An 18,682-nucleotide genomic window follows, 5' to 3' on the forward strand; every position below is an offset into this window, starting at 1 on the left:
CTTTTTAACAGTCATTCATAGTTTTATTTTGTCTGTTCTTTGTACAGTAACTTGGAGCTTTAAAATGTTGTTCTAAATGAAAATAAATTTCTGGTTTAAACTTGAAATATACTTGTTCTTTATTATTTATCATAAATTATTATTTCCTCAAATAAACGCCACACCGTAGATGCGGCGTCTATTCGGGGACGACGTCTATTCCGGGGGCGGCGTCTATTCGGGGCCCGGGGGGGGGGGGGTACTCTTGCCCGTTTAGGGTAGGGATGTGCCGCTGAGCACTCTTAACCCTGACCCTGTTCTTCCAGAGTAAAATCGCTGAAATTCATACCCTGTTCCAGAGCAAGATCGCTGAAAACCATACCCTGTTCTGATATTGCGAAAATAGATACCCTGTTCCAGAGAGGAGAGAGCGTGATTTCATATGCCCTGTTCCAGAGCGAGCGCGATTTTATATACCCTGTTACAGAGTAGAATCGCTGAAAACCATACCCTGTTTGGCGGCACGTACCCGTAAAGCGAATATAGTGAGGTTACCCCCCCCCCCCCCCCCCCCCCCCCATCTCAGGGATTCGGGGGCGGTGTCTATTCGAATAAATACGGTATATATCATTGGGAACCCTGTGTGGTGGAGCGTTTCAACATGGCGACGGAAGGCAAAAGACTGTCTGGTAAACAGATTTCGGGGTAAGCCAACAATATTGCACTCTTATTCTTCCCTTTCCTTACTCTACTTATTCCTAAATACCCAAGGAATCTGTGTCTTCAAGATCAGGGTTGTTGTTATTTAGTTTGTAAAGAAAAATAGCCCAACATTTTGAACAAGTCGGAAGAGCATATTTCGATAAAATCGAGAAAACGTCCCATGAGCTCATTAATATTACTAATATTCTTCAAGCTACCTAACAGGCATTTCAAATAAGATTAGAACATATTGAATGATCTAAGAGTTTAATTCAAGCAGAATTTGTTAGTAGGTTTCGAGGTGTGTTACGTATGTACTGCAGTTTGCTGAGGGAGAGAAAAATATTCTTACAACACGTGATCGCTTCCTAGTTAAATAAGGTTTTGAAATATTTGATTTGTTTTTGCTATTCTTTCAAATACGAACAGAGCTTGCTTTTAGACTTATTTGAGGATCATTTTGTGAGTTAACACGAGGCACTAGTCAAAGGTACCCGATATTACTGGGTTTACTGGTTTTATTGTTTTATTGTAATGTGATACCAGCTAGCGATGATATGTAGAGAAAACTTAAGAAGGCTCAAGATGGTTATAATCTCTAATAACAGCCACTAAAAGCACTTATCTGGGCAGACATATAGCTAATAATGGTATTCTGAGTCAATTGGTTAGATTTAACTTCATAAGCAATATATGTTTAGAATTATTCTGCTAATAATATGATAAAAGGTGCCATACTGGTTAATTAAATGACCTTAACTTCTCTGAAGAGATCCTATTCTGCTTTGGGGATGTTATTTTTAAGCTTGAAAAATGAAAATTGTGTTCTTCAAGGACTATGTTTATAGCTCCAGTGCATAAACATTTTTCTTATCCAGTATAATTAAAGTCTGAGTCAAAAATTTATTCTTTTGCAGAGAAATCCGAAAACAGTTGCAAGAAGATGTGTCGAACATTCAAGCTGAACATCCAAATTTCAAACCAGGATTGGCAATTGTTCAGGTATATAATATATATATTATTGATTCTTATTAATTCTTATTTTTGTCATTATTATTGTCATTATTGGCTTTTGGCCAATGGGCTCTTGACATGTTTCATATCTGAAGTTGAATGATTATGATACTAGCAACTATTGTTAAATGTTGTGTAAATGATTATAATCATGATGGCGATGGTGATGATGATGAGAGGAATGATGATGATGGTGATGATGATGATTAATATACAGTATTATTGGTTTTATTCCTCAGATTGGTGGACGTAGTGATTCTACTGTTTATATCAATGCCAAAATTAAAGCCGCAGAGGAGGTGAGTATTTTACCCAAGAGCTTTGAAAAAAGCTTCACCTAAAGCCTGACTTAAGACCACTCTCATATTACCTCTTTCATATACAGTGTACACTGTACATTATCTTTCTCGTTCTGCTTCATTGCAAACATCTTTTGTCTTTTTTGTCTTATAAGGTGTCATTGTACCCACGCTAGACCACAATGCACCTTGTTTACCAACTGAGAAAAAGACTTAGTTCTATATGCAACATGACAATTTTTCTTTAGCCATAATGTTTTTTATATTGTGTAGTTCCAGAAATCATCCATACCCACCCCACAGAGGAATTTGGAATTTCCAAAGAGTAGGGGGGTCACAGAAAGAACAAAAATTACAGAGTTCGTATGGAAGAAAATTGGAATTTCCGGGGGTAGGGGGGTGTCTTAAAAAAATTCCTCCATGAGGAGGTAATGGATAATTTTTAGAACTACACATTTTATATTTCATATCAATCCCTTGAGTATGATTTCTTTCATTATGGGTACAATTTAGAACCACTACACATTGGTTGTAATTATATGTTTATTTTACTCGTCATAGATAGGAATGATGGCTAGACATGTGAACCTGCCAAGAACCTGTACACAACAAGATGTAAGTATTCTGGAAAAAAGAGAAGGAAAGGTCTTATTTCTAAAGAAGACTGTTGAAGTTTAAACAGATAACGCTTGCAACTTACCCTTGATACTGGGCTGTAAGAGAGTGCTGAATGGAAACGGAAATGCTGAATAAGAAATTGCATTTCTATCACTTTCTATGACTTGGCACTTCAAAATGATAATGCTAAATACTAATAGTATTTTTTAAAACTGTTTTAACTCTGAAGCAAAACTTTTTACATGAAAGAACAAATCTTATCATATATGTAATTATCCATAAAATACCTATATTTCTCCTTTTCGAAAAACTGATATTTTCACATGTGAAAATAACATGTTATTTTCACATGTGAAAATATCATTACCTTGCGTATTTAAGCTATTAGTTTATAAATATATAAAATAAAAAGCTTGATAAGTTGATTTTATGGATAATTATTATATAATAAATAGAATATTACATGGGCGCTTGGAGATACAAAATTTCAACACTCAAAGATAAATTTCGTATCTTAGCGCGCCCATGTCATATCCTCTATGTATTATATATATGTACATATATAAATATGCGTATATATATATTTTTTTAACACTCTAATCCTCTATATGTTTAATGAATCTCTGATATTTGAGCACGTTTGAGCATAGTCATTAAAAATCATTACAATTAATACTGTCTGAATGTGTGCAGTGTACATAGTTTAGCTGGAAAAACAAGTGACTTGCTTTTACTGTAGGTAGTGTCCTTATTCTTGCACTATATATTAGTCTTTCACACCATTTAATTTTGATATAAAAATGTTTTGTTCATAAAGAACCTTTTTAAACTCCATATGAAAAGGTCTTGAAAAATGATGTAGTTTATGATTTATGACCCTTGGACCTTTGTCACACAGTAGCCTTGTTGACTGAAACAATGTATTAGATATTACGCAGCTTAGCCTCAAACGCTCTATAGGATGAGTTTATAATAAATAATTTATGTACACGTACATTTGATTATATAATCTTGCACAATTTTTGTGATATAATCAAATATACATGTATATATTCTCATTGCATTCAAATGGCAGCATTTGATCAAGCTAAATAGTCTTGGAATTAGCTTACATTACTAGGAAGTACTATTGAAGCTCGTATGAAAGAACATATCTTATTATATAATTACCAATGAAATATCTATTTTTCTCTATTTCGAAAAATTGATATCTTCACACTTGAAAATAACGTTATTTTCAACACCATTGCGATGGTTATTCAAAAATACGAGGAAAGAATTGCCTGAAAAAGCCAAAACATACTTCATTGATAACTATATAATAAACAGAATATTACATGGCCGCTTGGAGATACGAAATTTATCTTCTCGTCTTGAAAATCTCTCACTTATGAGAGATCTTTTCAACACTCGAAGATAAATTTCGTATCTCCGCGCACCCATGTAATATCCTCTATGTAAGCACTAAATCAAGATAATTTGGAGTTCTTGATGTTGGTCAATTAATTACTGAAAGTAGAAATTTATGATGAGTAGTTTAACAGATGGCCATGCAAAACTAAAGTCTTCTTAATCTGTAATACAGGTTCTAAAAGCAGTAGATGAGCTCAATAAAGATAGCACAATTCATGGTATTATTGTCCAGCTTCCACCAGACTGTGATAACCCAGTGGATCCAGCCATCGTTACTAATGCCGTCATCCCTGAGAAAGATGTTGACGGGTAAGTACATGTACCGGTATTGAACTCTTTAGCTTGGGCGTAATATTTTTCTACTTCAGACCACGTGTCATTCCCTTGAGAATAAGATTCTTTGTTTGAGTTGTATCTATATTCATGTGTCTTCTCATGTGCAACCGTTAAACAAAGAAATGATACTTAAGGGAATTTTTTGAAATGTAAATTCATGGTAACCGGTCTTTTCGAACCAAAGTCTTTTCGATCCAGGTCTTTTCGAACCAAGTCCAGGTCTTTTCGAACCACCTATATACACTTTCGATCCACCTATATAACTAAAGCATATAACACGTCCTATATGCTGTGTATATAGTTAATTTAAAAGAGTATAGTTTAAAAAGTTGTCTTGTGCACCGAATAAAAGATTATGATCAAAAAAGAAATCAAAACTATGCGCGTTGTACTATGAATTTGGCTGGGCATGATGACACATCGGTGTCACGGACTTTTTCAAACAAACGCCTTTAACCTGTCTTGAATAGTAGAAAATCGTTTTAAATTCTTGTTTATGGTATCTAATAACTGTGTATAAACATGAAGTGGAAATATCAGTGGCTAAGTTTAGCGTATGAAATGCTAACTGTTTTTGTAATCAATCAAATCGTTTTGGATTGAAATAATGAATTCAAAATGCCATTCAGTTCTGATTGATTAAGCTTATTTATGTGTTTCACATACTCGAATATTAAAGTTTTTTTCTAAAGTTAATCAACATCTAAATCGAAATGAAAACTGTTGACTTCTGAAACTATTTAGTCTATTAGTAAAAACTTATACAAACGGTTCAGTTGAAAGAAACTTCGCAACCGAACAACAAACATTTGTCACAATGTTTTAACTCATTTGCCATGTGTTTCCCTTAATGTATTTGCCATGAGTTTAACATAAACATTACGGGAGAAAATAACTGTGTTTTTGTGCTCAAGATTTGGGCAAACAAGCAAAATATTTCAATCAAATACACAAATCGGATAGAGTGACTCTAGTTTGGCGGTTTCATTAACGAGTTTCACATGTAACACTCTTGTTGTCACACGTATTTTCGTTCGTGTCTTAAATTTTTAACTCCTTCGCGATGTTTCCCCTACTTTATTTGCCGTGAGTTTAATATAAAATATATTATAAAATGCGTATGTAAACCTTTTTTTTTGCTTAATAAGACGGGTTTTATGTTTATCATGAACTGCTTTTTCTAATGTATGTGTATATAAAATGTGTTGTGTTATGTATCGCTCCTTTAATTCGTGAATTATCTGTTTTCTCTTTATTCTTTTGTGATGTTTCTCTGTTTTTATTCGTTTGACAGGTATTATAAAGCTTCTTGGATAATAAAAAAAAGTTTTTGCAGAAAGATTTGGGCAAACAAGCAAATATTTCTTACATAAATCGGATAGTTTGCCGGTTTCATTGACAAGTTTCACATGTAACACGTCACACAACATCTATTCGTTCGCGTCTTGTACAGACTTTTTTTAACTCATTCGCGATGTTCGCTCCCCTACTTTATTTGTTTGAAAGGTATTTTAAAGCATCTTGAATATAAAAACGTTTTTGAAGAAGATTCCAAAAATAAATAAATAACTCGTTACCAAATAGAAGATTTACCGGTTTCATTGACGAGTCAGTAACAACACACACGCTAATTGTCATACACGCTTGTCACACAACAGTAATCATTCGCTTCTAAAGTTTTGGACTTCTTCATGATATACCTTCACTTTATTCACCAGAACATTCACGTAAATGAAGGAGAAAACATCTTTTCTTGGCTAAAGACTTTACGTTGGAAGTGACTATGGGGGCTAACTTATTGACTTCGTAAGCGATACTAACACATATCACACACGATCACACACGATACTTGGTTCACTCAGTTGGATTAATTCACTTCTTCTGTGATATTTCTGTAATATTTCTGAAAGAAAACACTAAACATCTATAAAATATTTCACAACTATATTGGATCGAATGTGTATGTATGTGGATCGAATGTGTATATAGGTGGATCGAAAGTGTATATAGGTGGTTCGAAAAGACTTGGATCTGGTTCGAAAAGACCTGGATCGAAAAGACTTTGGTTCGAAAAGACCGGTATTCAAATTCATTATGCCCAAGCTATTAAGTTATTTGTTTCATACAATCACGAACCAAAATCTTGTCACAATTTAATGATTTTATTAGGCAAAGAAATACTGTCTATATCAAGGTATGAACCTTTTATCCCCCATATCGTGTGTAGATTAATAATTAAGAAGAATCTCAAAAAGGATTGTTTTTGATTGACAGGTTAAATGACATCAATGCTGGACGTCTGGCCAGGGGGGAGCTTGATAGTTGCATTGTTCCATGTACTCCCAGGGGTTGCCTGGAACTGATCAAGAGGACAGGTTAGTACATGCCTATTACAGGGCAATTAAAACTCACTCACGTGACAAGACAGCCATAGTATAGTAGTAATAAATTATGCGCTCGGTGTGTGTAATGAAATAGAGAGAATAAGAGAAAAATATCAAATGTCCTTGGCAGGAATCAAACCCACGTCTTCAGTATTCAAGACAGCCATATTGGTGTACCAAGCAATAGAAGTTTTCTGCACAGCTTTTGCATAAAATTAGAGTTAAATTCCCCGACGAGGATAGAAAATGTATTTTTTTTGGTACACCAACTGGTCTCTGTGAAGTGACATGAAAAATCTCTAATACACCTTTTTAGGTTGGATGTAATGTTTTCCCATTTCAGACCACATCATTCGAATCCTAGAGTATGATCAGTCAAATTTTATTAGAGACATCACGTTGCATAAATTAGCTACTGATGAGGTGGAGTCATAGACAGGAGTAAATAATATTGTGTAAATTTGCTTTTCCTTCATTGGTCCCTAGAACCAAAGGTAGCCAAAGGTAAATCATACATGGAACTCTTCTCTGTACTCTGTACAAGTACTTAAAGACAGACCTCTCTCACTAGTTACAGTTAATGAACATGGTTATCATACATCATTTATTTTCACTTCTGTAGGTATTGAGGTAAAAGGCAAAGAGGCCATTGTTGTTGGAAGGAGTAAGATTGTGGTAAGTAGTAACAGCACAATGTAAAAAGAATCCAAGCAGTCACAATGCAACTTGCTTAACCGTGGCCATCCAACTTATTTTTTTACTAGTTAGCCAATCAGACAGCAAGAATTTGTGCATTTGCATGTAAACTCACTCAGTGTGACTGCAAATATTTAAAATTATTTCATACTCTTTGCAACAAAAACTTAAATAAAGGGATAGGAATTTGCCAAGGTGATACCTATTTTGGTCCTTTTGCTGGCTAACACTGCACACTTTCGTAAGAAGTCTTTTAATTGATGGAAACACTTGGCAGGAAAGGATTTAACGGCATTGGTAAAAGAAATAAGGCATGTGTCCCTGTAAAAGTACAATAGTGTAAAATATTGGTTGTTTTCTTCTGTAGGGTTCTCCCATGGCTGATCTTCTCAAATGGCATCATGCTACAGTCACTACTTGCCATTCCAGGACTCAAGATCTTCCCAACGTGGTATACATAAAAATATTCTTCATTCACAATTTGTGGGGTTAATGCTCTAACTCGACAACATTCTTTCAAATTATGGGGAGTCAGGATGGCGTGGTGGTAAAACGCTCGCCACTCACCTCTGAGGTCCGGGGTTCGAATCCCAGTCATCCCATGTGAGCTGAGTTGGTTGGTTCTCTTTCTGACTCTGAGGGTTTTCCCGGCCCTCCAGTTTTTCCTCCCTCCTCTCAAATCAACCCTAACTAATTCAAACTGGTTAGAGCTGTGCTCTGGGGTCATACATGGAATGTATAGCGGCTGCCCCAGAGGCACCTTCACATGCTTTCAGTTCGATCCTGATGAGCTGTGCCACGTACACTGCTGTACTTGCGGTGGTGATAAGCGGTGACACGTTTTTTTTTAAATGACGCTGATATCTGATTATTCTGCTTTTACATATACTTATGAGGTGGTCAAAATGGGTGTCATTACAACAGAATGTATTCACATTGTACTTAGTTTATGCCAGAAAGCATTTAATAAGTAATGTAGAAATATTTTTTTAATAGACCACTTGCATGTGATTTTGGAGCAGCTCAAATTGGAGGACAAAATCTCCTGAGAATTGGGAACCTACATGTATTGTTATGTCCTCCAAATTGGGCCTATTGCTATTGTCTATTGTGGTCCGTCTACTGCTAGTCAAAGGTGACAATATTTGCACCTAACATCTGGCTTATGATCCCTCATCATTTCGAACATTTAATGCTCTTAGTAAAGCCCTAGTCCTACTTGATTTTAGGTTAAGAGAGGAGACATTGTTGTAGCTGGAATAGGAAAAGCAAACTTTGTTCAGGTACAGTAATTCCACACATCATTCCTTGAGAATCATGCAAGTAATGTGTAGTTCCAGAAATCATCCATACCCACCCCACAGAGGAATTTAGAATTTCCGAAGAGTAGGGGGGTCAGAGAAAGAACAAAAATTACAGAGTTTGTATGGAAGAAAATTGGAATTTCTGGGGGGTAGGGGGATGTCTTAAAATAATTCCTCCGTGAGGGAGGTATGGATAATTTTTGGAACTACACAATTTTGATTATTCAGGCCAACCAAAAACTAGGTTCAAGCAATATTTTAAAGTAGGAACATAATCATGTCATTTAATCATGATATGTTTGAATAAATACATTTTACATGTACTTTGCAACATACAGGCTAACTGGATCAAGCCAGGTGCAGTTGTGATTGATTGTGGCATCAATGTTATACCAGGTATGTATTTAATGTATATTTACCCCTCTCTCCCTCCCTCAGACTCCCAGTAGCTCAGCAGCAGTGCATCCAACTGACACATATCTGTAAGATCACAGGGTTAAAATTTGTTAAATTAGGGGGCTTTTCTTTCCTGGCCTAATTTTTAAAATGGATTTAAGGATGGTGGGTAGAGTTGTCAGTGCGCACTCTTACTGAGCACATTATGTAATCCACAGGAACTCCAATGTTTTTAAAAATATAAACAACAACAAAAGTGCTTCAAAATGCGCTCACGTCATCGGGTCTGTAATGACAATTATATCACTTGGATGTGTGGGGACCCCCAAATTTTTTCACGTTTTAAGATAGCCCCTTGGGTACTCTGAGATAGTTTCATTCAAATAAAAATGGGTCGCAAACTGTACCCATCATCCTTAAGAAAATTGGTAAGTAAGATTGTTCTTTGTTTTGATATGTCATGCATATTTTTTCGTATTTTCAGATGCAACCAAGAAAAGTGGTACTCGTCTGGTTGGTGATGTTGATTTTCATGGAGCTCAAATGAAAGCCAGCTGGATAACTCCTGTACCTGGAGGTACTGTATTTGAATTCCTTTCTATATAACTATTGGGCCAAAAGAGAGCGTGAGGTTTGCCGCTAACCACTAGGGATCAGGCTCATAAACATGCCTGCTTGTCAAGCTAAAGGTCTCAAATGAATTGCATTTTGAGTCTTGGAAAATCTTGGTGCAATTATGAAAGAAAATTTGAATCTTGGTGTGTCCAGTGGTGGGGTGACATCATAAGACACCTGTCCTTTTTGTTGCAAAGTTGATTCACAACTGTTAAGGGATCTTAAGGTTTCTTAAGGGATCACTTGGCTGTCGTGGTGATAGTATGTTAATATTGGCTGCTATTATCAATGGTAATGATAAATTAAACAGATCTGCTGTTTACAGGGTCTAGTCACATGATAGTTGTCATGGTAATAAGTAGTGTGCCACTGGTTTTATGGCTGCAGTCGTGTGACTTTTACCATGGTAATGATAAACAGTGCAGTTTACAGTGGATGGTCACATGACTGTCATGGTGGTAGTAAAATCTATGCCATCGTTTACTAGGTTGGTCATAAGACTGTTTTAGAAGTAGTAATAACAATGTTTCATGTTTGCAGGTGTCGGTCCGATGACAGTTGCCATGCTTATGATGAACACAGTGGACGGCGCAAAGAAAGCTCTTCATCAACAAAAGGTGTCTACTTCATTCATTAAAATGGGTTTATCTCTTGCTCCCCTCTACCCCTACCTTAGACGGGTCTTCAGAAGGTAAACAATCTTTTATCCTAATTCAGTTTGAACAGCCATCATTAATATTCTACTTGTATATTTTGCAATAATTACTCATTCTATACAAACAAGGCATATATATATATATATACACCATATGGATTTTTTATACCAAACTCTTTGAGCCTCTGACATTCTTTCTCCTGTGATCCTTTAAACCATTAGATAGTATTGTTCTCAACTTTTAAAAACGCTACTGTTTAAGATGTTATATGAAAATTATGGTTTCAAATGTTGAAATTGAAATATTTCTTTGGGATATTACGTTGTCAATATTATTGTTGGTTTCAATAAACCTGTGAAATAAATATTAGTTTAATATTTAGCTATTAGACATCATTTTTATTACTTTGTTTTGCTATAACAATCTGTCAGACATTGACGATGACATTCAAAGATTTCTTAAATTAACTGCATGTGTTATTTAAAACTCAGGCCAGCATGTACTAGGCATTGACTAATCATTTATTTCACAAATTTATTGAGTGTTTAGTAGTGTAGACTGTCCAGCAAACTTCTATACTGTATCCCTCCCTTCCACCCACCCCCACCCCCCAGGGGACAAGAGGTCCACATTCTTCCTCTGGATGGGAAAACTATGAGATTGACATTGACTCCCATCAATATACTTAAGTCCAAAATGGTGCATAGCCAGATAAAAACGATGCATTCAAGGCCAAATTTACAAATTTACAGTATTTTTTTAACAATTTGATGCCGCAAAATTGTTGTGTTCCTGAATGTAAGAAGGAAAGAAGGACAGAACAAAGTGAACAAGTGTATACTTTGCATTGACGCCATATTATTTCTTTGCATTTGGGTTATTTCTTTGCATTTGACCTTGGATGCCTTGTTTTCATGTAACTCACCAGCTTGGCCATGCGCCATTTTGGGCTTAAGTGTACAGGAATTTCCATAGAAAGTATGGATATTTGCTGGAACTACATGACTGGTACTTAGATACTAGGCATGTGAGTTGAGTTTGGTGTGTGTTGAAAATTTTATCATTTAGTTTATACTGTTTCCATTGCAATGCTATAATAATCTGTTACATAGTTACTTCTGATTGGCTGATGTGGTACTTCTGGTACAACTTTGACAATATACATATAAATTCAGCTATTCCTAGACATTTTCACTAATAACTGAACTGGTTGTCATGGAAATGTCAACCACATACTGTAAAATGTCTATGTGCCTAACTCAACTGATTAACAAAGCATATAGTATGTGTACGTATTTGAGCATTACATGTATGTTTATTGTTTAGTCTTATCGTTATGGGTTTGTATTGTGTATCATGTGTTTTCATTTTGATTATTGGGGTTTAAAAAATTTAATTGTTAACAGCTAAAAAACATTCACAGGTATTTGTTATGTTCCAGTATTTATTTTATTTCTTAAGGAGGTTCATGGGTATTGTTTGCGCCCATCCTTTCTACGCATGAATTTAGCAAGCGCACACTCATCGTGATGACGTCATTCCAATGCTTTGATAAGCTAAATATTATAAAAACGTCTTTGATTTCTCATAGCTCTATTAAAATGAAATCAGGCTACCCATTTTTTATTTCATTTTTTGGAAGTATTCGGTAATACCTAACTTTAGAGAAAAAATTTTACTTCTAGTATGATGCGCTTTCATAGTGCAAAATTTTAAAGAAATCTGATGATGGGATCTTATACCCATGAACGTCCGTAACTTACTTTTATTTTTTTATTTCTTAACTGACTTTTCCTGGTTGTTTAAGCCAAATTCGAAAATATTATCACTGAGTCTTTATTATTAAGCATATTTAGTATGATAGACACATTAATATATTATTTGCATTGACTGGTATTTGTTTATTATAGATCTTATTTACTTTTAACTAATATTTATATTTATATATTGATGAGATCCTAGAGGTTTGTGCATATTTTATATTTCTAGGGCTATAGGTTATGTATGGTTTAATAAATAAGCAGGAGTGTTTTATCGGGTTTAAGACCTGATAAAAAATGATCTGCGAGTTTATTGAACGACTTCAAAAAATCATGAATAATTAATGAGCATTTAGGGTCCTTATTTGTGACATGCTCTTGTACTCTTTTGGTCCTTTATAAATATTTCAAAATCATTATTTAACAATTATTCGCCAAAGGCACAAGTGAATATTGTGGAATATTTACCTAGACGCGAGTCTTCGAGCGGCGAGGTAAATATTCCCCGATATTCACTGAGACTGAGGCAAATAATTGCTTTAGTATTAATACACAGGTGATTCTATCAAAAAAAGGGGAAAAAAGTATAAAAGACATTTTTTTCCAGTAACAGCAACAAAGCGGCTGGCTGCCATCTTGGATTATTGCTGGAGGTGATTATCGTGTGATAGTGTGAGTTTCTCGACCAATCAGTGTGCGAGATTTTCAATAATCACCTGCGTATTTTTACTAAAAAAAAGATATCCATGCTGAACTATTATCAGGTATAAAGATCCATGCAAGTGATGGATTTGAAGGACCTGATTGGTCTAAGTGCCATTAATTATTCATGAATTTTTGAAAATGAAATTGAGTTGCATCCTATTGCTGGACGAATTAAGGAGAAGGTTCCGGTTTCATACTCTTTGAATTTAATGGACTCGGAATGTTCTAGAGACAATATACCTTTTTTTTTTGTCTTAATAGTTGGATTGCCTCACTTTAAAAATACAATGTAGAGAATGAGTTTGAGCGAGTAGAACAGAAGTAAAGTAAAATGTATTGAATATTTCATTACATTCTATAACTTCTAAAAGTAAATAAGGTGCCATCGACTTTTTTATTAAATGAAATGCTTTATTATAACTTTTAGTGCAGTTAAGTCTTAAAGTATATGACCACATTTAATGTATTTGCATACTTCCATGCACCGGCTTTTGGCTACCAAAAGTGCTTTTATGCACCTTTTTTATGCACCTTATGTGCCTTTGGTAGAACAAGCCAGCGTCACATCGAAATGTACATTTTGGTTTAACGTACGAAAGCCTGTGCATAGAGGTATTCAAATACATTAAAATGTGTTCATACTTTTGCGTGTTGCACTGTAATTGTAATGATATATATTAACATAACTAAAAATGAGATCTCATTATAAGCTAAAACTTCTCAGTTATTGCCTGCTACATGTATGCCTTTTATAGAATTAAATATGTAATTCTGAATTGTTAATTGTGAAGCAACTTGATAGAGAATTTTGCATAGTCTAACATTATTTCTGGATCAGTTAAGCCTGTCCTTTTTACTTCATTCATTTCAATAAGAGCAGTTTCAAAGATTACTCATCACACTCTGATGTCACACTTCAGTAATTTTTTTATTACTTGGTCTCTTTCTGTAAACATTGTTGAACAAAATGCTGACAATGACTTGGAAGTGAAAGCTTATAGTCGAAAGCTTATTTCTCAATACATCCATATTTAGCAAGTGAACGTAGAGTTTGTAATAGTCTTGATTTTGTTTTGATTTGCCTGATTGAAATAAATATTTTGCTGTTAACAATCCAAATATGCTCAGTAATTGATCTTGTATTTGCCTATATATCCTATGTTTATGCCTATCTATATCTTAGAGTGATTTTCACATGAGTGGGAAACATTTGGTACTGATGCATAGGATTGAAATGCCTTCCTATTCTCGTCCAGTAATTCGTCCAATCACATGTAATTATGGTTACAATTTTTAAGATATGGTACAGCTATTGCATGTTGGCTATCGTGATCAACTGGCACAGTATGGTAAACTGTCTGTAAGTGGTTGGTCAACCACTAACCCATCACTTAACTGAGCATTTACTAACACCTTACCAACTACTACCAACACAAACTACACTTACCAACCACTTACCGACCACTCACTGACACCTCACCAAACACTCACAGACACCTCACCAACCACTCACTGACACCTCACCAACCACTTACCAACACAAACTACATCTTACTTAACACTTACTCACACCGTACCATTATGTTATCAACTACTGTACTTACCAACACCTGACCAACTACTTACCAACTACTTATTGACCATTTACCAGCATGTTGCCAATCACTAAACATTTCACCATACAGTGTAGGTTGACCACAATAGCCTGAATTTACTAGAATGTTGTTTCCCACTCTACGGAATCCACTTTATGTGTCTATGCTTGTTAGAGACTGCTTATAAATCTGGTATAGAATGACACTAAACAAACTTCTTTGACAGAGAAGAACTTGTCAGGAGTGGATATTGGATTTTACATCTGGAATTGATCCTGGGCAGTATGAGAGGATTGTCCCCTTGTCCAGAACTGCCTCATCATGTAAAGGGGATTTGAGGCCTTAGGGCAGCAGTCTTAAAAGGGAAGAAGAGATGGCTTGTTTTAATGGATTTATTATAATCTAGGGGTACAAAGACACCCATTGATCCCACCCTAGATCTGTCGTAACATCTAAGGGTGACTGTAACTTGGGATAGGGAAGAGATCATAGGAGGGAATAGGAGAGGGATTGTGTCATTGTATAATGTAGCATGAGGGGAGGTTTAGCCTGCCTAGCAGCCCAAATGGGGAGGGGAGGGGGGAAGGGCCAAAGGCCCCCCACCCCTTCCCCCCTCCCCTCCCCTCCCCATTTGGGTCGCTACGCAGGCTAGGGGAGGCATACTGGAATGTATGGGAAGGGCCTTTGTTGTGGCTTGGCAAAGTGGTCGGAGACGTGAAGGACATTGAGAATTTGATGTGACTAAAAACCTTATGACAGAAACTGATTTTGAATTTTGGAGAACTGAGTTGAGCAATGAGGTGTTGAGATGTCTATGGGACCATGGTAGAAGTTGTGTGTGTGTGGAGGGGGTAGTTGGTATGATGTACATACTAGATAGCTTTCCATTCTTGACATATTGTATCTATCTCTGTGTCAGGGTGGACTGTGGGACATAACATACCTCACACTTGACTTGAAGAGACCAGTTCCAAGGTAAGAAACTGTTTTAAGGCTGAAATTTGACCCCAATTCTAATGGGGTCATTCAATCACTACCTTAACAATGATGCTTATAATTGGGAAAATGACAAAAACAACGAAAGAGTGGATTTTACTGAACAATGTCTGTTGCTGTACTTGCATCAATGGTACTCTCTTTTGCTTCCATTTTTATGTAATTTTGTTCCAAAAAAAGCTTCATTATACTGGTATTGAATTACCGTTCTAATAGGTTCACACAGAACAGGAAAGGGTGCACTCATGCAAGGAATGGGGGGGAGGGGGGGGGCACATATATATTGACCCACACTGACTGCAACCAATCATTAACAGAAGTATGACAGCCAGTTATCAAACCCAGAAATCTTTTGTGACAGGATGCTGAAATAATTGTTTTATTATTTATTCAATTATTCACAGTGACATAGAAATATCAAAGGCTCAGTATCCAAAGGATATAGCACAGCTGGCCAGTGAAATTGGAGTCAAGAAATCTGAGGTATGTATAGCTGCAGAAGTAGATTTAGCAGTTTTTAATGACTTGACACCCGAGTGGCTCAGTTGGCGGAGTATTGGACTGCCGTGAGGGATATCATGGGATCAATCTCTGGCCAGACACCTGGGTGCCTCAGTTGGCTGAGCATTGGACTGCGCTGAGGGAGGTCATGGAATCAATCTCTGCCCAGACCAACACTCAATGTTGTCTTAAAATAACCATATGAAGAGAAACTGCTGCCTTTGTAAATACATCTTCCATAAATGCTTAGACTTTGAAGTCAGTCCCGTCTCAAGTCTTCCATCTTCCACTGAGTACAAAGTTCTAAACCTTGGCAGTGACCACCTTCAATATCTACAATAAGCCTTTTCATATTTTAAGAATCGATTCCACTGCGCATGCGATTTTATCCCAAATTTCTCACCTTCTTTTGTTAAATTAAGAACAAAAGAAGGTTTAGACAAAAGAAGGTGAGAAATTCGGGATAAAATCACATGCGCAGTGGAATCGATTCTTAAACTATGAAAAGGCTTATTACATGTTCTACCTACCTCTCACAGATAATGTACATACACCTAATTGAAAAAATGTAGTCAAGTTCGAGAAGGTCATTTCATCGAAGCTAAGACCGAAAAGGATTTTGGGTACTCTAAAATGTGTATTATATTTGCATATAGACATGTAAAAATGCATAGTAGAGCAAAGTCGGTTGACCTAGATCAACAACATGCATGAAATTAGCATAATTGTTTGATGATATAACCTTTTTTTGAACCCCACAACGTTTTTTCAATTAGGTGTATATGCACATAGAGTGCTATATGAATATCTTAACTCATACCAGTTGATGGATAGCAGTGAGTCAAAGTATTGAAAAACTTTTCCATCATATGTTTAGTTGGAATTATATGGGAACAAGAAAGCTAAAGTATCCCTGAATGTCCTGGAAAGACTCAAAGATGTTGAAAATGGAAAATACATTGTGGTGGCTGGGTGAGTTGACTTTTCATTGTGTACACTTGTGAATACTTGTAAAAGAAGATGGCCTTGATTGAGTTATATAGAGAGATACAACTCATTCAAGGAAGTCTGCTTTTGTTTGCGCATGTGTCTTCTCATGCACTACTAACTGTTAGACGAAGAAAAGAAAAGAAGTTATATGGAATAACATGTAATTAAAGGTCTGCTTAATGACATTTATAAAAATACACTTGATTACATGTATGTGCAATGTTCAACCGCTGATAATGAGAATCAAGGCAATGTAGCAGACCTGCACTTGCCTCTCTCCTCTGGGGACTTGGGTTTGATTCCTGGAATTGGCACCACATGCGTGTAGAATTTGCATTAGGTCTCTCACTTGATTCAAGGTTTTTCTCTGGGTTCTCTGGCTTTCCTCCCTCCACAAAACCACTAAATTCCAATTAGATCTGCGTGTTAGCCATGCCTTGACTTTGATCAGCCCAGAGGTTGTTTGGTTTGATCTGCAAGTTAGCCATGCCCTGACTTTGATCAGCCCAGAGGTTGTTTGGTTTGATCTGTGAGTTAGCTGTACCCCGAGACTTTAATCAGCTCAGAGGCTATTTCAGGGTTTGATCTGTGAGTTAGCCAAACCCTGACTTGGATCAGCCCAAAGTTGTTTCAGGGTTCGATATGTGAGTTAAAGCCGTGCCCTAACTTTGATCAGCCCAGAGGTTGTTACAGGGCATCAATGAAATTATAAGGTTTGAAGGTTAAATAATGATTCAGTCATGATGTAGCAATCTTGTCTTTATTCCAGTATCACACCCACACCATTTGGAGAAGGAAAGAGCACCACTACAGTAGGACTATCACAAGCCATGGGAGCACACCTGAAGAAGAACTGCTTTACCTGCATCAGACAACCATCTCAAGGACCTACATTTGGAATAAAAGGTGGGTGCCATTAACATGGATGTATAGCATCCCCACACCCTCATTGCATAATGAGATGTTGGAATTACCCAAGTAGTGGGGAGAGTTTGTGGAGGATATATTGTGTAGTTCCAGAAAATATCCATACCTCCCCCATGGAGGGGGATTGGAATTTCCCAAGGGGTGGGGAGGGTCTGAGGAGGATATATTGTGTAATACTAGAAAATAGTCATACCTCCCCCATGGAGGGGGATTGGAATTTCCCAAGGAGTGGGGAGGGTCTGAGGAGGATATATTGTGTAGTACCAGAAAATATCCATACCTCCCCCATTTAGGGGGATTGGAATTTCCCAAGGGGTGGAGAGAGACCGAGGAGGATATATTGGTGTGCGTCACTGATCAAATGCTCCTTAATCCTGATTGTTCAGGTGGTGCCGCTGGTGGAGGGTACTCTCAAGTCATTCCAATGGAAGAGGTAAATGTGAATAATATCAAATTGTTAGAAATTGGGATTTTTAAGATGAATCATTATGAATTCTTGTTTTGTATAGTTCAACCTCCATCTGACAGGTGACATTCATGCCATTACTGCTGCAAACAACTTGCTTGGTAAGCTATTTTCTTATGTGACAATACAATTCTCTTTACTTTTGTCATGATCACAGTTTGAAATACGTTTTATGATTCATGTGCATTGTATTAAAACAATGTATGGTTTATTCTTATAGCTGCTGCCATCGATACAAGAATCTTCCATGAAGCCACTCAGAAGGATGAGGTATGTAGGCTGTAACAATGGTCTGATTTGATCCAACTATAAGCAAAAAAGGCAGAGATA

At 36.4% G+C, this 18,682-nt stretch overlaps 1 protein-coding gene across 1 annotated transcript in view; it reads left to right on the forward strand.

Moving 5' to 3' along the window:
* The first annotated feature begins 626 nt into the window (after nucleotides 1-626).
* LOC116289095 (C-1-tetrahydrofolate synthase, cytoplasmic) overlaps nucleotides 627-18,682 on the forward strand; it is a 34,856-nt gene continuing 16,800 nt past the window's right edge. The window contains 19 exon segments of the mRNA XM_089038969.1: nucleotides 627-684; nucleotides 1,599-1,683; nucleotides 1,935-1,994; nucleotides 2,556-2,609; nucleotides 4,198-4,334; nucleotides 6,636-6,736; nucleotides 7,368-7,420; nucleotides 7,809-7,892; nucleotides 8,671-8,724; nucleotides 9,084-9,141; nucleotides 9,626-9,718; nucleotides 10,297-10,373; nucleotides 15,392-15,447; nucleotides 15,873-15,951; nucleotides 16,847-16,941; nucleotides 17,729-17,865; nucleotides 18,273-18,319; nucleotides 18,396-18,453; nucleotides 18,573-18,622. Of these exon segments, the coding sequence (XP_088895095.1) occupies nucleotides 641-684; nucleotides 1,599-1,683; nucleotides 1,935-1,994; nucleotides 2,556-2,609; nucleotides 4,198-4,334; nucleotides 6,636-6,736; nucleotides 7,368-7,420; nucleotides 7,809-7,892; nucleotides 8,671-8,724; nucleotides 9,084-9,141; nucleotides 9,626-9,718; nucleotides 10,297-10,373; nucleotides 15,392-15,447; nucleotides 15,873-15,951; nucleotides 16,847-16,941; nucleotides 17,729-17,865; nucleotides 18,273-18,319; nucleotides 18,396-18,453; nucleotides 18,573-18,622 (1,422 nt within the window). The 5' untranslated portion in view covers nucleotides 627-640.

This window comes from Actinia tenebrosa, unplaced genomic scaffold (assembly GCF_029948245.1).
Source record: "Actinia tenebrosa isolate PJP-AT-01 unplaced genomic scaffold, QUT_ActTen_1.0 PGA_scaffold6__47_contigs__length_16458017, whole genome shotgun sequence".
Lineage (NCBI taxonomy): Eukaryota > Metazoa > Cnidaria > Anthozoa > Actiniaria > Actiniidae > Actinia > Actinia tenebrosa.